At 38.1% G+C, this 21,036-nt stretch overlaps 1 protein-coding gene across 1 annotated transcript in view; it reads left to right on the top strand.

Moving 5' to 3' along the window:
• Positions 1–21,036, top strand: part of NUP98 (nucleoporin 98 and 96 precursor) — a 120,085-nt gene that overhangs the window by 54,788 nt on the left and 44,261 nt on the right. Inside the window, exons 14-18 of the mRNA XM_035722711.1 lie at positions 1,948–2,135; positions 12,373–12,489; positions 14,015–14,313; positions 16,548–16,661; positions 17,461–17,599. Of these exons, the coding sequence (XP_035578604.1) occupies positions 1,948–2,135; positions 12,373–12,489; positions 14,015–14,313; positions 16,548–16,661; positions 17,461–17,599 (857 nt within the window). The remainder of the gene's footprint in view (positions 1–1,947; positions 2,136–12,372; positions 12,490–14,014; positions 14,314–16,547; positions 16,662–17,460; positions 17,600–21,036) is intronic.

Here is a 21,036-nt window from a genome sequence, read left to right as displayed (position 1 = left end):
TTTAATCCTTGTGTTACCATGTACAATGAGCATGTCTTCGCTTCTGAATGTGTTTCTTCATCTGTAAAATGGGGATAGTAATACTGTTTAATCTTGAGAATTAAGTGAGATAATGCATACCTGGTTTATTTATAATAAGTTCGTCAGTCTACAGATACTATTGCTCAGTTATTTATGTCATCTCATTTCTCCCTCACTGGTTTTTTGAATTAACCCTATAACTAGATATAAAGAGAAGTAAGATAGGAATTTAAGAGTGCTTTTTAACATGCTGCATAAATATAAGTTTTGCTTAGATGAAAATTTTGTGTGGGACATCCAGGTGGCTTGGTCAGTTAAGTGTCTGACTCTTGATCTCAGCTCAGGTCTTGATCTCAGGGTCATGAGTTCAAGCCTGCCCTGGGCTCCATCCTGGGCATGGAGCCTACTTTAAAAAAGAAAGAAAATTATGTGTTATTTGTGCAGCATAATTACAGGCCTAAATATGTGCTAGTCACTGTGTTCAGTACTGAGGATACAAAATGAAAACAACTTATCTTCTAAGAGCTTGCTATTTATTTAGTCAGGAAGATTGGATCTGTTAATGTGTTTTTTTTTTATTATTTTTATTTTTTTAAAGATTTTATTTATTTGACAGAGAGAGACACAGCAAGAGAGGAACACAAGCAGGGGGAGTGGGAGAGGGAGGAGCAGGAGCCTGACGTGGGGCTCGGTCCCAGGACCCTGGTATCATGACCCAAGCCAAAGGCAGACGCTTAACGACTAAGCCACCCAGACGCCCTGTTAATGTGTTTAAATTTACTCAAGCTCAATATAGTAAATACAGTAATAAAATAACCCATTAGCTGATGAATGGATAAACAAAGTGTGTGTGTGTGTATGTTTATGTATATATATGATGAAATGTCAGTCATAAAAAGGAATGAAGTACTGATAATGCGCTACATACAACGGGTGAACCTTGAAAACATTATGCTGGGTGAAAGAAGACAGACACAAGAGGCCACGTGATTCCATTCATATAAAATGCTTAGAATATGCAAATTTACTGAGACAAAGTAGATTCATGTTTGCCTAGGGAAACTGGAATTGGAGGCACAACATTTCTTTTTGGAGTGAGGGGAATGTTCTGCACTTATATAGTGGTGATTCTTGCACAACTTAGTAGATATACTAAAGCCCCCTGAATAGTTTGCTTTAAAATGGTGAATATTATGTTAAGGAAGAGTGTAGATTTTTGGGTGAGTTTGATAAGGCTTTGCAAAAGAGGTAACATTTAACTTTTTTGAGTATATATGGAGAAGTTGGTAGATCTAGGTTAAGACATTCCAAGCAATGACACACAATTGTGAGAGATCACTAAAAAGATCTAGGAAGGTTCATTGTTGCTGAAGTGTAAACAGTCTGCATTGTAAAGAGAAACAGACTGTGACAGGGTTTTATATGTTAGACATTGTTGTTTCAAATGGTTATATAATCCCATGTATAACGTTTAGTAGGAAAACAAATCTATAACATCCAGCAGATGTTATAGAAAATAATAAAGGTGCCATCAAAATCAACCTAAAGTCTTATTTTAGTTGTATGTCTCTTCTACTAACTTGTAATTTCCTCAAAAATCAGGGAAAGTGATTTCATTATTTTTATTGCCAGTACTTAGTGTTTGACTCATGGCAACTACCAATGTTTACTAAATGCTGAATAAATGCCAGCTAATAACCATTTTTTAAAGAGTGATTTGGATTGGACAGAAGTTGAGTATTAATTCATGGGTGCATCTCAGTTTATTTTGAAGTTTAAGATTTTTGGTTTAGTTGAAAAATAAACAGAGGTATCTAATTGGATAAATGGCAAAGATATTGAACTCTGTTCTTAAGATTTTTTTTTTAAGGCCAAATAATGCATTTGAGTTAAACTGGAATTTTCCTTGATGCTTTTGTTTTTCAGAGATTGAAACCAACAAATCCAGCAGCCCAGAAGGCTCTCACTACACCTACTCATTATAAACTAACACCCCGCCCTGCCACCAGAGTTCGACCAAAGGCTTTACAAACAACAGGCACGGCCAAGTCACATCTCTTCGATGGGCTAGATGACGATGAGCCATCCTTAGCCAATGGAGCATTCATGCCCAAGTGAGTTTATTTTTGTTAACATAAATTAAAAGTAAATATTAATTTAAACTAAGTACAAAATAATATGTATTTACCTAAATGTAGTACAAATGATGTAAGCTTAGGTTTTTGTTTGCTTAAAGATTTATCTATTTATCTATTTATTTTAGAGGGAGAAAGAGAGCATGGACATGCTCGAGTAGGGGAAGGGGTGGAGGGAGAGAATCTTCAAGCAGACTCCCCACTGAGCACAGAACCCAAACCCTGGAAGCTCGACCCAGGGCTCTATCCTGTGACCCATGAGATAGTGGCCTGAGCCAAAACCAAGTCAGACCCTTAACCGGCTGAGCCACCCAGGCACCCCTGTTTTTAATTTGAAAAATAGAGAATATCACAAATAATAAAAGTGGCCTGATAGTTCTTCAAGGATAACCATGGTTAACATAAAAATATTTTTACTGTTTTACTATATGCATGTTTTTTTGTTTTATTTTGAGATTTTAGTGCTTACATAATTTTAAGCAGAAGACACTTTTTTCTTAAAACTTATATTGGCCAAACCAATTAAGAATATCTCTACATAATTTTATGTACGGAGCCTGTTTTCCTCTCCCTCTCCTTCCAGCTCACGCTCACTCTCTCTTAAATAAATAAAATCTTTAAAAGAAATATACATACACACACACACACACACACACACACACAGTGGACTGGTGCTTCAGAAAAAATGGAAAGTCCAATTTTATATATTTCTTAGCACATAATTGGACTATTTTGAAGTCAGGGACAGTGTATTATTCATGTTTATGTCCCAGTATTTAGGAATTTTTTTGGCACAGAAAGGATTAGGGTGGGAAGGTATACATTTTGCTAATAATACCACCTCTATCCCCTTCCTGGCTTCCACTTCTGCATTCTTCCTCTCAACAGTCTTTGCTTCGTGGATCAGAACTATTTTAGAAGAGTTCATCTCTCTTCCTTGATTCTTCAATTGGCTTGCAGGAACCCCATAGCCCCTGATTTTCTTCCTACTGTATTGGTTGCTCCTTCTGTCTACTTCGCTGGTTCCTCTTCTCAGCCTTTTAAAATTGGAATGCCTCTGAGCTTAGTTCTTGATCACATTTTCTTTACTGTCTCCCAGAGTGATTTAATTTAGTTTCATAGCTTTATATGTCATTTATAGTCATTTATAGTCTGATGATTTCTAACCTTTTATCTCCACCCCAGACTGTTCTCCCAAACTCCAGATTTTTATACCCAGCCCCACCCAACATCTCCACTTGGATGTCTAAAAGATATTTATTTCAAAATTAACATGGCCAACACTGAACTCCTCATCTTCTACCTCACACCTGTTCCATCCATAGCCTTCCCTATCTCAGATAACTGTGTTTCCATCATTCTAGTTGTTCAGGCCAGAAACTTTGGAATCATCCTTGACTTCTTTCATATATCCCACATCTGAAGCATCAGCAAATCTTCTTTGTTGAACCTTCAAAAATTACCTAGTATCTGACCAATTTACCACTTTCACTGTTAGTAACTACCCTGATCCAAGCTATCATCATCTTTCTTTTTCTTTTTTTTTCCCCCAAGATTTATTTTTAAGTAATCTCTATACACAGTGTGGGGCTTGAATTCAACCCTGAGATCAAGAGTCACATGCTCCACCAGTTGAACCAGCCAGGCGCCCCTCAAACCCATCATCATCTCTTGACTGAATTACTACAATATTCTCCTGATCTTTCCAGCTTTACCCTTACCCCTTTGCGTTCTGTCCTAAATATAGCCAGCACAGTGGTCTCTTTGAAGTGTAAGGCATATCATGTCACTTTTCTGTCCAAAATCCTGTGGTGGTTCATATTTTACTCAGGGTAAAGGCCAAATTCCTTACAGTGGTGTGTAAGGTGCTGTAAGATCTGATCTTGTTTGGTAACTTCCTTGTGAAGACATCTACTACTCTCTGTTGTTTACTCCACTCTGATTTTAGTGCTTCCTTGCCGCTGTTAGGACAGGAAAGGCATGCTCTTGCCTTTCAGTCTTTGCCATACTTGTTCTCTTTGCCTGGAACACTTCTCCCCGTAAGTCCATATATTAATTCTCACTGTTTACTCACATATCCCCTCAACGAAGACTACTCTAACCCGTCTGTTTAAAATTGCACCCCATCTTTTCTCTTGTCAGCATTCCCCACATTCTTATCATCTTTTCTCTTTTTTCCTCCTACCTTCTAATAAAATTTATTTTTTTTTTATATTTTTCATCTGTTTTTTCCCTCTGGAACATAAGCTCTATATAGGTAGGTACCTTTGCCCCATGTTGGGTATAGAGATTATTTAAAAATAAATCTTGGGTAAAAAAAGAAAAAGAATGCATCTTAGGAGGCATAAAGGAGCTAAGTAAGAGTATAGAATCCCAGTTATAGGATCGAGGGGCTCCCTATAAGAGATGGAGGTCATCTAAGCCAACAGATAAGAGGGGATGGAGATTGGAAAAGTCTTTTGAGTTTATCCTCTCACCTTGTTAGAATCTAGAATTTAATCTTAACTGTATTTAACTATCTAAAGGAAATGGCATATGCCCCTATTCACTTCCTAACCAGGCCTTGGGCTATCACTTTATAGCTCTGTAAACAGTTCCCATATCGTACCACAGAAGGTAAAGGATTCATGAAGGACTTCAGGAGTATGGCTACCCCTAGAACAGTATTCTGTTTGCTCTGAAAGATGAATTTGGTAGATTGACAGTGTGAGAACCTTATCAGTGCCGTGTCTTTTCCTTCTGCCTTTTCATACTAGTCAGAGGAAAGTTACTATAGAGCAAGCCAGTATTTTACTTACTCTGAATGGTAATTTGAAAATATTCTTTGATTCATCTGTTCCTTCCTTCATTCAACAAACATTTATCAAGTAACTACTAAGTCCCAAGTGTGGTAGGCATTGGGAATGCAGCTATTAACAAGACACATTCCTCCATCACTGAATTCAGTCTGTGAGGGGAGGGGAGATGTTGACAGCACAAGTGAGACAAGTGACAGAGAGGAGTGGTAGAGATTGCCACTGTGGGGGAGAATGATGAAGGAAAGCTGCTCTGAGGATGTTTAAAGTGAGGAGGGAGGGGCACCTGGCTGGCTCAGTCAGTGAAGCATGTGACTTTGGATCTCAGGGTTGTGAGTTCCGAGCCCCACGTTGAGCATAGAGATTATTATTATTTTATTATTATTTTAAATATTTTATTTATTTATTTGACAGAGAGACAGCGAGAGTGGAAACACAAGCAGTGGGAGTGGGAGAGGGAGAAGCAGGCTTCCCACTGAGCAGGGAGCCCAATGCGGGGCTCGATCCCAGGACCCTGGGATCATGACCTGAGCTGAAGGCAAGACGCTTAACAACTGAGCCACCCAGGCACCCCGAGCATAGAGATTACTTTAAAAAAATAAAAATAAAAAAGAGGGATAGGGAGGACTGTTGGGCAGAGGGAATATTTTGCTATGTTTCTGGTTTTAAGTATGCCTATTTTTTTTAAGTGAATATTTATTTTCCAGTATTCTTTTTTTTTAAGATTTTTATTTATTTGAGAGAGAGATTGAGAGAGAGTACGAGAGGGGGGAGGGTCAGAGGGAGAAGCAGACTCCCCGTGGAGCAGGGAGCCCGATGCGGGACTCGATCCCAGGACTCCAGGATCGTGACCTGAGCCGAAGGCAGTCGCTTAACCAACTGAGCCACCCAGGCGCCCCTCCAGTATTCTTTTGAATGATTGTTTCAGACACGACTTAACTTGACCGAATGGTATTCTATCATGTATTTACCAAATTAGAGCTCTTTTCCATTTACTTAAAATACTAGAAAATACAAGTCATTGTCTGGCGATGGTAGAGGAAGAGATTTTGGAAGGTTCATACAAGGAGTATGAGGAAACATTTCGGTATGATGACTATGTTGTTTTTCTGGTTTGTGATAATGGTTTCACTGGTGTATACAGAGGTCAGGGCTTATCAAATTGTATAATATAGTATGTGCAGTTTACTGTACGTCAATTATGCACTAGTAAATGTAGCAAGGTTTGTGGGATACAAGTTCAATATATAAAGTCAATTTTATTCCTGTGTACCTTTATAGCTATATTCCTATAAGCCAGTTGAGGGCAGTGACATAACTGTGGCAAAATACATGAATCTGCCGCTTATTTTTACTTATGAAGTATTTCATTGTGGAAATAAATCTAGTCTTTGAAGTCACATAGGTTTGCTTTACCACAATAGTGTTTCTATACTTCTGTTTGTACCTGTCTAATTTGATATTCCTGATCTGGTCCTCTTCGCTTTTGCCTGGCACTATTCTTAACGTTTTATGTTGATTCCTTGTCTTCTAGTTGTAAGTATATTCTTCATGTGAATTTTTTTGTTGGGGGAGCAGCAAAGCAAGGTTTATTGAGCAATTTATTGAGCAATAGCAAAAGTGATAGTACAAAGCTCCTAAGGAGGGAGGGGACCTGAAGGGATTGCCCCTTGTGAAATATTATAATCGGTCCCCCACCCTGGCTCCTGTGCTTTAGTCCACTGGATCTGGTGTTTTTTATGATTGCCAAGTTGTCCCATCTCTGGCTGGTGGAGGCCCTTTTACGTTTCTCCCAAGTTCTTCCCACACAGGCTCTGATAGTGTTTGGTAACTTCCTTGCTTGTTAGGATTCACTGTGTAAAATTCTGTTCAGGAGTTTTTTGCCATTGTGTTCATCACTTAGATTGGCGTGAATGTTCCTTTCTTACCTGGTTTTGTTATAAAGTTTATGCTGACCTTATAAACAAATTGGGGAGTATTTTTTCTATTTTCTGGAAGAGTTTATGGTAAGATAGGCCCTTTTTTTGGGTTTTTGTTTTCAATAAATGTGGGTACCAGTGAAGACATAGGGTCCTGAAGTCATATTTGTAGTAAGGCTTGTTTTTGGTTTGGGTTTTCTCTTAATTATTAATTTATATAGGGTGCCTGGGTGGCTCAGTTGGTTAAGCGACGGCCTTCGGCTCAGGTCATGAGGATCGAATTCCCGCATCGGGCTCCCTGCTCAGCGGGGAGTCTGCTTCTCCCTCTAACCCTACCCCCTCTTGGGCTCTCTCTCTCTCTCAAATAAGTAAATAAAACCTTTAAAAAAAATTAATTTATATAAAAGTTAATAGGGCTATTAAGCTTTTAATTTTTTGCATTAACTTTTGGCAAGTTATGTTTTTATATTCAACTAAAATTTTGAATTTATGGAATAAAGTTAAAAAGTATCCTTACTGTCTTTTTCATTTCAGTAGAATCTATGGAGTTATCCTCATTTTCATTTCTGACAAGGGTTTTTTTTATGCCTTCCCTTTTTCTCAGTCTGGTTAGGGATCTTCCATTTTATTGATGATTTCAAAGAACTAACATTTGGCTTTTATTGATGCTCCCATTTCTGATTGTTTTCTATTTTAGTAATTTTTAATTTTATATTTTCACCAACATTTCACTTCATTTTGTCTTTAGTTCCTTCCTTTCCCCCTCCCCTTTTTTTGGTATTTAATTTTTTGTCCTTTTTCTAAGTGGATGCGTAGCTTTTTGATTTTCAGCCTTCCTTCTTCCCAGATATATGCATTTAAAGATAAAAATTTTCCTTTAGGGCGCCTGGTGGCTCAGTTGGTTAAGCGACTGCCTTCGGCTCAGGTCATGATCCTGGAGTCCTGGGATCGAGTCCCACATCGGGCTCCCTGCTCAGCAGGGAGTCTGCTTCTCCCTCTGACCCTCTTCCCTCTCGTGCTCTCTATCTCTCATTCTCTCTCAAAAAAATAAATCTTTAAAAAATTTTTTTCTTTAGTTCAGCTGTATTTGTATTCTCTAAGTTTTGATACGGAGTACTCTTACCATTCAGATAATGATTATACATGCTAATAAAATTCTTTCTGATTTTTATGGCCAGGGTGTTGAGCCTTAGGTTATATACGAGTGTAAATTCCTAACATGAGATTTTTTTTTTAAGACTTTATTTATTTATTTGAGAGAGAGAGAGAGCATGAGAGGGGGACGGTCAGAGGGAGAAGCAGACTCCCTGCTGAGCAGGGACCCTGATGTAGGACTCAATCCTGGGACTCCAGGATCATGACCTGAGCCGAAGGCAGTTTAACCAACTGAGCTCCCCTTAACATGAGATTTTTAAGTGATCATTTTGTTAATGATTTCTAGCTTATGGGCAAAAACGGTATTCCAGGTGATTTTGAGTCTTTGGATTTTGTGGCTTGCTTTAATGGTCCAGCATACGGCTAGTTTTCATAAATACTCCATTTTCACTTGAAAAGAATATGTATTTTATAGTTGTTGGGTATGGTGATCTTGAATTAGACCAAACTTGCTAATCATTTAGGTCTTTTATATTCATACTGATTTTTCCCCTTTTTTTGTTTGTTTGGATATTTTGGTTACTTTATTTCCTTAAATTCTAATATAATAAAAAATGAACACATCTACAGTTTTCCTAAATTTATCCATTTTTTAAAAAGATTTATTTATTTGAGAGAGAGCATGAGATGGGGGAGGGTCAGAGGAAGAAGCAGACTCCCTGCTGAGCTGGGAGCCTGACTCCAGGCTTGATCCTGGGGACTCTGGGATCATGACCTGAGCTGAAGGCAGATGCTTAACTGACAGCCACCAAGGCCTCCCTTATTTTATCCATTTTAATATTTAACAGCCTTTACAAACATGTGTCTGAATCACTTGTATTTACTTAAGGTTTTTTTTTAAATTATTATTTCTTACTGTGGTAAAATGCATATAAAAATGGTTAAAGTGATAAATTTTATGTTAAAAATGCACATGCAGGGTGCCTGGGTGGCTCAGTCATTAAGCGTCTGCCTTCGGCTCAGGTCATGATCCCAGAGTCCTGGGATCGAGTCCCACATTGGGCTCCCTGCTTGGCAGGAAGCCTCCTTCTCCCTCTCCCACCCCCTGCTTGTATTTCTGCTCTTGCTTTCTCTCTCTCTGTCAAATAAATAAATAAAATCTTTAAAAAAAAATGCACATACAGTAATTCTCTGTTTTCTCATTCCAGTCCCCGTTAACCTCTTTATTGCTTTCTGTCTGCGTGAATTTGTTTATTTTAGGGAATACAAGGGGAGTCATACAATATTTATTCTTTTCATGTCTGGATTATTTTACTTGGCATAATGTTCTTAATATTTATGATGTTGTAGCATGTATCAAAACTTCATTTCTTGGGGCATCTGGATGGCTCAGTTGGTTAAGCATCTATCTGCCTGTGGCTCAGGTCATGAACCCAGGATCCTGGGATTGAGCCCTGTGTCAGGCTTCCTGCTCAGCAGGGAGTCTGCTTCTCCCTCTCCCTTTGCATTTCCCCTGCTGGTGCTCTCTCAAACATGCTCTTCTCTCTCAAATAAATAAAATATTTTTAAAACTTCATTCTTTTTAAGGCTGAATAATATTCCATTCTTTGGATATACCACATTGTGTTTATCCATTCATCTGTTGATGGACATTTGGGTTGTTTCCATCTTTTAGCTATGTGAATAGTGCTGTTATGAACATTGGCGTACGAGTATCTTTTTGACTCCCTGTTTTCAGTTATTTTGAATATATATCTAGAATTGGAATTGTTTGGTCATACATTAATTCTATATTTAACTTTTTGAGGAGCTATCGACTGTTTCTACAACAGCTGCACCATTTTACATTCCCAACAGCAATGCAGGTTTCCATTTTCTCCATTTTCTTGTCAGCACTTAGTATTATCTCTTTTGTTTATTATAGCCATCTTAGTGGGTGTGAAGAGGTATTTCATGCTTATAATTTGCATTACCTTTATGACTAATAATGTTGAATATCTTACCATTTGCTTATTGGCAATTTATTTTCTTTGAAGAAATACCTTGTCTCGTTTTGTGTCTTCTTAAAAAATTGTTTTATTTTAGTTACTATATTTTCATAATTGTTAATGGCAGTAATTAGACTTCAAAGATGATAATTTCAGAGATTTTTTTTCTTTTTATATTTTATTTATTAGAGCATGAGCTGGGGGGAGGGGCAGAGAGAGAGAGAGAAGCAGATTCCCCACTGAGCAGGGAACCCAACCCAACACGGGGTTCAATCCCAGGATCCTGGGATCATGACCTGAGCCAAAGACAGACACTTAACTGACTGTGAGCCACTCAGGCATCCCTGACTTTCAGAGAATTTTTACTTTTTTATGGTAGGTGCTTATTGAGATGAGTGAAAGTTGAACTTGTGATTTTATGTTTTTTACTTTTAGTTCTCTCTTAACTCCTGGGGTAGAGATTTTCCAGGTCTCAACACAGAACAAGCAGCATTCACTAGTGCCCCCAACCTCTTGGTGGCTCTAGACTCCAGTTTCTGTCTCTCTAGTCCTTTAAGACTGTCAAGCAGACCAACTGCCTCTTAACCTTCCTCTTGGAATCAGAAAAGGTGCCAGGAAAAAAGCAACCCTGAATGACAGACACCTTGCTGTGCCAATGCCCTTCAGTGCTGGCTCGGTCCTTTTTTACTATCTTGCTGGCTCTTGACACCTAAGAGAGCTCTGGGTTTTCTAGTTATCCTCTCTGGGAAGATTGGTTGGCATCACCCAGGCTGTCATTAATAGGAAGGCAAGTTTTAATTTTCATGGAAATAACAATTCTTTATTGTCAAGTGCTTATTTCATTGGCTTATTTAATATATATTTATGTCATTATAATAAGTATAACTAGCATGCATGCGTTTGGAACAAATGCTACTGATGATTGTTAACCATATAACTCAGTTGTTGAGATTAGAAATAAACAAGAGTGGTCTGCTACTTGTAGTTTGTTTTTTAATTATTTTTTGAACAATTTATTAGAGAGAGAGAGCACATGCGCAGGAGGGAGGGGCAGTCCCAAGTGGACTCAAGACCCTGAGGTAACGATCCAAGCTGAAGCCAGGAGTCGGACACTTAACCAACTTCGTCATCTAGGTGCCTCATGTAGTTTTTTTTTTTTTTAAGATTTTTTAAATTTATTTGACACAGAGAAATGGAGCGGGTGGGGGGCAAAGGAGAGGGAGAAGCAGACTCCCCACTGAGCGGAGAGCCTGATGCTGTGCTCAATCCCAGGATCCTGGGATCATAACCTGAGCTGAAGGTGGATGCTTAACTGACTGAACCACCCAGGCGCCCCTGTAGTTTGTTTTTTTAAATAGGGAATAGAGCACATTAGTTAATCCAGGGAGCTTTTTTTTTTTTTTAAGATTTTATTTATTTATTTGACAGACACAGCGAGAGAGGGAACACAAGCAGGGGAAGTGGTAAAGGGAGAAGCAGACTCCCCGCCAAGTAGGGAGCTTGATGCGGGGCTTGATCCCAGGACTCTGGGATCATGACCTGAGCCGAAGGCAGATGCTTAACGACTGAGCCACCTAAGCGCCCCAATCCAGGGAGTTTTTAAGTGGAGGTTGGATAAGAGATCTCCTCTATGAAGCTTATATATGATAGAGGTTTTTGCCTTAAGTAAACCTACTGTATGTACACCTGAAATTTGCATCATTGGATGTCAGGGTTTTTTCTCCTTTTCTTTCTCGTCATCTTTAAAAAAGAAATCTTAATCAGCAAATGCCTCTTTCCTATTTTCTTCAAGGCAGCACGCCAGGTTCTGTGAGGAGACAGTCATGAATCCTGACTGTCAAGAAAGGAAGAAAATGTTTAAAGACGAAGAAGTTATTTAAAGAAGTAATTGAAATATAAGACATAGTATGATGGGTTAACTAGTGTCTGGGTATAATATTCAGGGTTCACAGAAGGAGGACTGTTTTCAAGGAGATTTCCCACTTTTTTTTTTTTTAAGATTTTATTTATTTATTTGAGAGAGAATGAGAGATAGAGAGCACGAGAGGGAAGAGGGTCAGAGGGAGAAGCAGACTCCCTGCTGAGCAGGGAGCCCGATGCTGGACTTGATCCCGGGACTCCAGGATCATGACCTGAGCCGAAGGCAGTCGCCCAACCAACTGAGCCACCCAGGCGCCCTCCCACTTTGTTTTGAATATACTTAGGTTATTCTTCCAACACTAGAGTGTAATATATTTGAGACCTTATATTCTGGTTATGTATTAAACATTGTGAGTTGAACTTGTTAGGTCATTTTTAGATATGTAAGAGCCGAACAAGAATGCTCTTTTTGACTAGTTTTTAAGATAATGTTAGTTATGTAATTATGTGTGCCTGAGGTTTTTTTGTTTTTTTTTTCCCCCCTTTGGTCTCTTTATAGGAAGAGCATTAAGAAGTTGGTTTTGAAAAACCTTAACAATAGCAATCTCTTCTCTCCTGTTAATCGTGACTCAGAAGATCTAGCTTCACCATCTGATTATCCAGAAAATGGGGAGAGGTAAACCGAATTTTGTTTTGGGTTGTTCTAGTAGAGCACCCTGTTCTCATTTTGAAGAGATTCTGAGCTTGGAATTTATTTATTTATGAAAATTTATGAAGTTTGGTGAATGTGGCATAGTATTACAGATAATAGCACCTAGAAATTAATCATGTTTTTGCTTTTTGAGTACTTTAGACCTTAAAATTATTGGAGATCTTCTGATTCAGTTCTACGTAATTATTTTGATATCCATGTGTCATTTTGGACAGGGTTCTCATACATTTGACACCCCTTTCCCCCCTTTAAAATAAGGGATGTCTTATTTGTGATAATTATCAAACTGATGCATAGTCATTGTAACTACACCAAAAAAATAAGTATATAAGTGTATAAAGGAGGAAGTAGAAATATACACAATAATCCTTAATAGTTTGATGTATATTCTTACAGTTTAGAAATTTATTTATATAGATACATTGTAGAGACTAGGCATGACAGAATATTTTATAGCCTGCTTATTTCCACTTATTTTAAATGCATTTCTATATCAATATATCTGCCTCTTTTAAAAAAAAAAGATTTTATTTATTTATTTGACAGAGACACAGCGAGAGAGGGAACACAAGCAGGGGGAGTGGGAGAGGGAGAAGCAGGCTTTCCATGGAGCAGGGAGCCTGATGCGGGGCTTGATCCCAGGAGCTTGGGATCATGACCTGAGCCGAAGGCAGATGCTTAACGACTGAGCCACCCAGGCGCCCCTCTGCCTGTCTTTTTTAATGACTTTAATAGCCGTCTTTGTGAATATATGATAATTAGTTCCCCATTGGAGGACATTTAGATTATTTTGGTAATCTTTTTTTTTTTTTTGAAGATTTTATTTATTTGACAGAGAGGGAGCACAAGCAGGGGGAGTGGGAGAGGGAGAAGCAGGCTTCCCGCTGAGCAGGGAGCCCAGTGGCGGGGCTCGATCCCAGGACCCTGGGATCACGACCTGAGCTGAAGGCAGACACTTAAAGACTGAGCCACCCAGGAGCCCCTGTTTTGGTATTCTTACATTCAAAATAATGCCTCAGTGAAAAATTCTATATACATCCCTTGCGCTCCTGCGGGGTTTTTTTTCTTCCTTGGATAAAATTCTAATTTAATGTTTCCTTAATGAAGCATAATACCTTGCTGATGATAATATTAAAAATCTAAAATTTTTTGTTTGAAATTCACCACTCTTTGACCTTATATAGTAGAATGCCTTTTTTCTTTTTTTTTAACTAAAAATTGGGATGCTCAGATTCATTCATTCATGAAAGTAGATGAGTTGTGATCTGATCATGAAAATAGATCATGTAATCTACAGCCAGATTTCCTGTGTTAAAATCCCAACTCTAGCACTTAGAGTTTTTTTAATTTGGGCAAGTTATTTTATTTTTCTCTGTCAGTTTAAATATATTTTTAATATGTAGAATTACTCAGTAAAGGTTCAGTGAGGGTTGGCTGTTATCATTGTTATAAAGGGCTAAGATACCATTTGTTTCTTTCTATTTTTCAGATTCAGTTTCCTGAGCAAACCTGTTGATGAGAACCATCAGCAGGATGGAGATGATGATTCTCTTGTGTCACATTTTTATACTAACCCTATTGCCAAACCCATTCCTCAAACCCCAGAGAGTGCTGGAAATAAACACAACAGCAGCAGCAGTGTGGATGATACCATTGTTGCATTAAACATGCGTGCTGCCTTGCGAAATGGGCTGGAAGGAAGCAGTGAAGAGACCTCTTTTCATGAGGAGTCACTGCAGGATGACCGAGAAGAAATAGAAAATAATACTTACCATATGCATCCAGCAGGTCAGATACAAATTGATACATGGGTAATGTTTTACCAGTCATTTGAGACCTCTTACTTTTCACAGATTTTCAATTTGCTGGAAGTCAGCTACCTGAACTTTAATTAAATGTCTTTATTACTTTTTTTTGTTTTTACAGATTTTATTTATTTAACACGGAGAGAGAGAGGGCAGGAACACAAGCAGGGGCAGTGGGAGAGGGAAAGGCAGGCTTCCCGTGGAGCAGGGAGCCTGATGCGGGACTCTATCCCAGGACCCTGGGATCATGACCTGAGTCGAAGGCAGACACTTAACGACTGAGCCACCCAGGCGCCCCATGTCTTTATTACATTTTATAGACGTTAACATTTAAACACTTTTCACCTATGTTTTGTTTGATTTTTTTTTTTTTTAAGATTTTATTTCTTTCTTTGACAGAGCACAAGGAGGGGGAGAGGGAGAAGCAGGCTCCCCGCTCAGCAGAGAGCCCAACACAGGGCTTGATCCCAGGACCCTGGGATCATGACCTGAGCCGAAGGCAGACACTTAACCAACTGAGCCACCCAGGTGCCCCTGAAGATTTTATTTTTAAGTAATCTCTACATTCAGCTTGGGGCTCAAACTTACAACCCGGTATCAAGAGTCACGTGCTCCACTGACTGAGCCAGCCGGGCACCCAGCTTGTCATTTTTTCTGTGTTGACATAATATCACATTTGGGCTTTGATGAGTGTAATCTCATTCCTTTTTTTTACTGAGATACAATTTATATGTAGTGAAGTAAACAGATCTTAAGTGTTTATTTCAATGAATTTTGACATATATACTTGGTATATATAATGGAAAGTGGAAAGTTTTTTTATGTCCCCATTACCAGAAGTCGACTGCAGTCCAGTCTCTTTCACATAGACTAGTTTTTGCTTATTCTTGAACTTTATATAAATGGAATCATACTATCTATACTCTTTTTGACTCTATATTTTTGAGATTCCATCCCTGATATATCAACAGTTCATTCTTTTTTATTGCTGAGTGATATTCCATTATTATATATATGCTACACTTGGTTTATCTGTTCTCTGTTAGTGAACATTTGGATTGTTTTATAGTTATTCTTGAAGTGTCTGTGAAATTTTTCTGCCTCTAATTATCTTAGTGCCTTCATATAGATCTTCCGGTCACTTGGTGCCCTGAGGAAACAACTGTATATTTTCACATTAAGAATCCAAGTATCTATATTTGTGTATATCTACATGAAATTATTTTGATACTACATCTGTTTTTCAAATACCCAGTCTAGATTTTTTTTATTCTTATTTTTCTCATTGACCTTGTTTGTCACCTTCCAATTTAAAATTCCTTTCGTGGGGCACCGGGGTGGCTTAGCCGGTTAAGTGTCCAACTCTTGATTTTGGCTCAGGTTATGACCTCAGGGTCGTGGGATCGAGCCCACAGTCAGGCTCTGTGCTCAGTGGGGAGTCTGCTTGGGATTCTCTCTCTCCCTTTGCGCTCCCTCCCTCCTGAATACATGCTGGCTCGCTCGCTCTCTCAAATAAATTTTTTTTTTTTTAAATATTGAGTTTGGCGTTATAGTTCTGCCTCTACCACTGAATCAGTGCAGGTTTTTTCCATGTTGGGTTTTGTATAGAATAAAAGAAAAATGGATTAAATAGGCTTTTCTCAGAATTCTTCTTATGGAATGCCTTTCATAGTGCAGTATGTTAATGAGTGCCATATGAAAACATCTGTGATTAAGTATGGAAAAACACTGGGTTAAGGCTTGATTATTAGACTTAATTATTTTTCAAGTTCTCAGAGCCTGTAACATACTATCATGTTCATGTTTCCCCAAACTTACTTGACTAGGAACCTTTTTCTAAAAAGCGCAGTTCCTCCTAGGAATAGTGTCTCAGAAAACCAGTTTGGTGGGCTCAGTCGATTAAGTGTCTGTCTTCGGCTCAGGTCATGATCTCAGGGTCCTGGGATCGAGCCCTGTGTCTAGCCCACTGCTTAGGAGGGAGTTGTCTGCTCCCTCTCCCTCTGCCCCCTTCCACCCTGCTCATGTGCTAAATAAAATCTTAAGTAATAGTTTGGAAAGATGCTTTATTCCTATGTATTTTCTCTTAATAATTTAGTTATGGATTATTTCAGATTATTTTAAAAATTATTCTTTTTAAAAAGGAAACTTAAATATGAAAATTCATCTACGTAAGGACAATTACAATTAATATTATATTTTCTGTTTCTTTTGTCATAGGTATTGTTCTCACTAAGGTTGGTTACTATACTATTCCATCTATGGATGATCTTGCTAAAATTACCAATGAAAAAGGAGAGTGCATTGTCTCAGACTTCACTATTGGTCGTAAAGGTGAGTGTGAGCTTAGGAGTTTATAGTATTTAGGCCAAAGATCTGCATCTTATTTTTGTAATTAAGTGAAAGAAGTTCTTGATAGCTGAATCCATTTTTTTTCTGTTTGGACCCACCTTGACCTGCATAGAAGACCCTTTGATTGACAAGTAACAAAAGACTAGAACCATATAACATTCTTTTGTAACTATTTGCTCATTTAAAGAAAATACTATAAACAGCAAGAAAATACTAAGAAAATTGAGTAATAAGAGATGAATAATATTTAGATTCAGCTTCATATTATTAATTAATACAGATAAATTTTCTTGGGGAAAAAAATCTTACCTTGCTATATTGTATTTTAGGACTCTCCAGCATTTTAGCTCATTCTGCAAGCTAGGTACTAAGTAAGGGTTGTTTATGTAGCAGTAGTACAGATACTCGGAAGAGATTTAAGAAAACTGTTTTGAAGATAAGTGCAGTAGAAATGTAGATATTAAACAAGATAACTGGTTTTGATATCATCCTGTGATACATATTATGGATGAAATAACCCATTGATGGTATTGCTGGGTGATTTGATTAATGTTTAAGGCAGCCTGGCTGGCTCCTTGGTGGGACATGTGACTCTTGATTTTGGGAGTGTGAGTTCGAGCCGCATGTTCAATGTGTAGTGATCACTTAAAAATGAAATCTTTAAAACAATTAAAAAATATTGATTAATGTTTAAAGTTTTTTTTTTTAGTCGCTGGAAAATAAAATAGATTATTTGCCCTCTGTACAGGATGAGTTTTTAACTATTTGCTTTGACTTACAGGTTATGGTTCAATCTATTTTGAAGGAGATGTGAATTTGACAAATCTAAATTTGGATGATATTGTGCATATTCGAAGGAAAGAAGTGATAGTCTACTTAGATGATAACCAAAAACCACCTGTGGGTGAAGGTCTAAATAGGTATGTATTTACATATTTAGAAATTAATTTGCTAAATCACAAAATTCTTCTCACATTATATACATTTTTCTGCAACTTTTTTGACTTACTGTACAGTATGTGATTATTGTTGCTCTAATTTGAAAGTATAAATGATAAATGCTACATTAGGACTTTTTGACTCCTTTTCCCTAATACAATCAGGTCCAACTGTTATTTTCCAAAAATGTATTTTTTTAAAGATTTTTTATTTATTTTTTTGACAGAGAGAGACACAGTGAGAGAGGGAACACAAGCAAGGGGAGTGGGAGAGGGAGAAGCAGGCTTCCCGCGGAGCAAGGAGCCCGATGTGGGGCTTGATCCCAGGACCTTGGGATCATGATCTGAGCTGAAGGCAGACACTTAACAACTGAGCCACCCAGGCGCCCCATCCAAAAATGTGTTTTTTTTTTTTTTAAAGATTTTATCCATTTATTTGACAGAGACACAGTGAGAGAGGGAACACAAGCAGGGGGAGTGGGAGAGGGAGAAGCAGGCTTCCTGCGGAGCAGGGAGCCCGATATGGCGCTCGATCCCAGGACCCTGGGATCATGACCTGAGCTGAAGGCAGACGCTTAACGACTGAGGCACCCAGGTGCTCCCAAAAATGTATTTTAATAGTACCTTTTTTTCTTGTGTCTGCTGCGACCATTTTTAATTCTTTCTCTATATTTTAGTTTGAGAAACTAGCTTCTGGGGGCGCCTGAGTGGCTCAGTTGTTAAAGCGTCTGCCTTCGGCTCAGGTCATGATCCCAGGGTCCTCAGGCTCCCTGCTCTGCGGGAGGCCTGCTTCTCCCTCTCACACTCCCCCTGCTTGTGTTCCTTCTCTCACTGTCTCTCTCTCTCTCTGTCAAATAAATAAATAAAATCTTAAAAAAAAAAAAGAAAAAAGAAACTAGCTCCTGATACTTCTTTGGACAGATGAAAGGGCCATAGTTAAAATAATTTATGTTCACAACCTACCAAGATTGAATCATGAAGAAATAGAAATTCAGAATAGCCCTATAATAAGGAAATTGAATTAATAAACCCCCCAACCAAAAGCCTTTGACCAGATGACTTCAGTGGTAAATTCTGCCATTTATAGAATTAATGTCAGTTCTTAAACTCTTTCAAAAAACTGAAAAGGAAGGGAACACTTTCTAACTATGAAGCGAGCATTACGCTGACTCCAAAGCTAGAAAAAGAAACTACAAGAAAATAAAACTATAGACCAATATCCTTGGTGAATACTGATGTAAATATGTTCAAAATACATTTGATCCTCGAACCACAAAGGTTTGAACTGTGTGGTCCACATCACTGGGTTTTTTACAGTACAACACTATAAGTGTATTTCCTTAGAATTTTCTTTTTTTTTTTTTAAGATTTTATTTATTTATTTGAGAGAGAGAATGAGAGATAGAGAGCACGAGAGGGAAGAGGGTCAGAGGGAGAAGCAGACTCCCCGCTGAGCGGGGAGCCCGATGTGGGACTCGATCCCAGGACTCCAGGATCATGACCTGAGCCGAAGGCAGTCGCTTAACCAACTGAGCCACCCAGGCGCCCTCCTTAGAATTTTCTTAACGTTTTCTTTTTTCTAGGTTACTTTATTATAAATACAATATATAGTACATTTAACATACCACTATGAGTTAGTTGACTTATGTTATCAGTGAGGCTTCCAGTCAACAGTAGGCTATTAGTAGTTTTGTGGGAGTCCAAGATACAGAGATTTTCAACTGCACAGGGGTTGGTTCCCCTAACCCCTGCGTTGTTCAAAGGCCAACTGTATTAGCAAACAGACTTCAACAGTACATTGAAAGGATTATACACCATAGCCAATTATTATTTATTCCAGGAACACAGGATGGTTTAATATATGAAAATTGATCGGTGTAATACATCACATTTGTAGAATTAAAAAAGAAAATCACATGTCATCTCAACCAATGCAGAAAAGCATTTGCCAAAATACAGCACCTTTTCTAGCGATAGGAGGAAACTACCTCAGGGTGCCTGACTGGCTCAGTCAGTAGAGTGCATGACTCTTGATCTCGTGGTTGTAAATTCAAGCCCCACATGTTGGGTGTAGAGATTATTTAAAAATAATAATAAAATAAAAAGAAGGAAACTACCTCAACTTAATAGGGCCATATTTTCAAAAGAATGTCAGACTCAGTGGTGAAAGAATGAAAGTTTTTCCTCTACGATCAGGAACAAGACAAGGATGCCCACTTTGCCACTTTTATTCAACATAATACTAGAAGCACTAGTCAGAGCAATTAAGCAAGGAAAAGAAATAAAAGGCATCATCCAGATTGGAATGGAAGAAGTAAAATATCTCTTTTCAGAGATGAAATGATCTTGTGCAGAAAACCTAAAGATTTCACTGAAAACAGTTATAAATTCAGCAAGGTAGCAGGATACAAAATCAACACACACAAATCAGTTGGGTTTCTATATACTAACAATGAGCAATCTGAAAGGGAAGTTAAAAAAAATTCCATTTTCAATAGCATCAGAAAGAATAAAATACTTAGGAATAAATTCAACCAGGTAGGCAATAGCTGGAAGAAGTGAAAAAAGACAAATATATGGAAAGTTATCCCATGTTCATGGATTGGAAGACTTTAAATTAATAAAATGTCCATACTACCCAAAGCAATCTATAGATTTAATGTAATCCCTATTACGATGCAATCCGCATTTTTTTGCAGAAATAGAAAAATCCATCCAGAATCTCAAGGGACCTCACATACATAGTTAAATGATTTTTACAAGGCTATCAAGACCATACAATGGGGGAGAGGATAATCTCTTTATCAAATGATTCTGGGGAAACCTTGATACCCAGGTAGAGAAGAATGAAGTTGTATTATGTTACAGAACAATGAACTCAGAATGGACCAAGCACCAAACATAACACCTAAAGGTTATAAAATTCTTAGAATAAAACATAGGGAGGGGAAGGTTCATGACATTAGAGATGTCATGAATTACAGCGTAATTTTAGTTTCAGGTGTACAGTATATTGATTCATCACTTCCATACATCACTCGGTGTTCATCACAAGTGCATTCCTTAATCCCCATCACCTATTTCACCCATCCCACGACCCACCTCCCTTCTGGTAACCATCAGTTTGTCCTCTTCAGTTAAGAGTCTGTTTCTTGGTTTCCCCTCCCCCCACCCCCCTTTGCTTGTTTGGTTTCTTAAATTCCACATATGAGTGAAATCATACAGTATTTGTCTTTCTCTGACTGACTGATATCGCTTAGCAGTATACTCTCTGGCTCCATCCATATCATTGCAAATGGTAAGATTTCATTCTTTTTTATGGCTGAGTAATATTCCATAGTGTATGGGTGTGTACACCACATCATCTTTTTCCATTCATCAATTAGTGGATACTTGGGCAGTTTTCATAATTTGGTTAT

The sequence above is a fragment of the Zalophus californianus genome, chromosome 11, assembly GCF_009762305.2.
Source record: "Zalophus californianus isolate mZalCal1 chromosome 11, mZalCal1.pri.v2, whole genome shotgun sequence".
Lineage (NCBI taxonomy): Eukaryota > Metazoa > Chordata > Mammalia > Carnivora > Otariidae > Zalophus > Zalophus californianus.
This window is presented reverse-complemented; position numbering and strand designations above follow the sequence as displayed.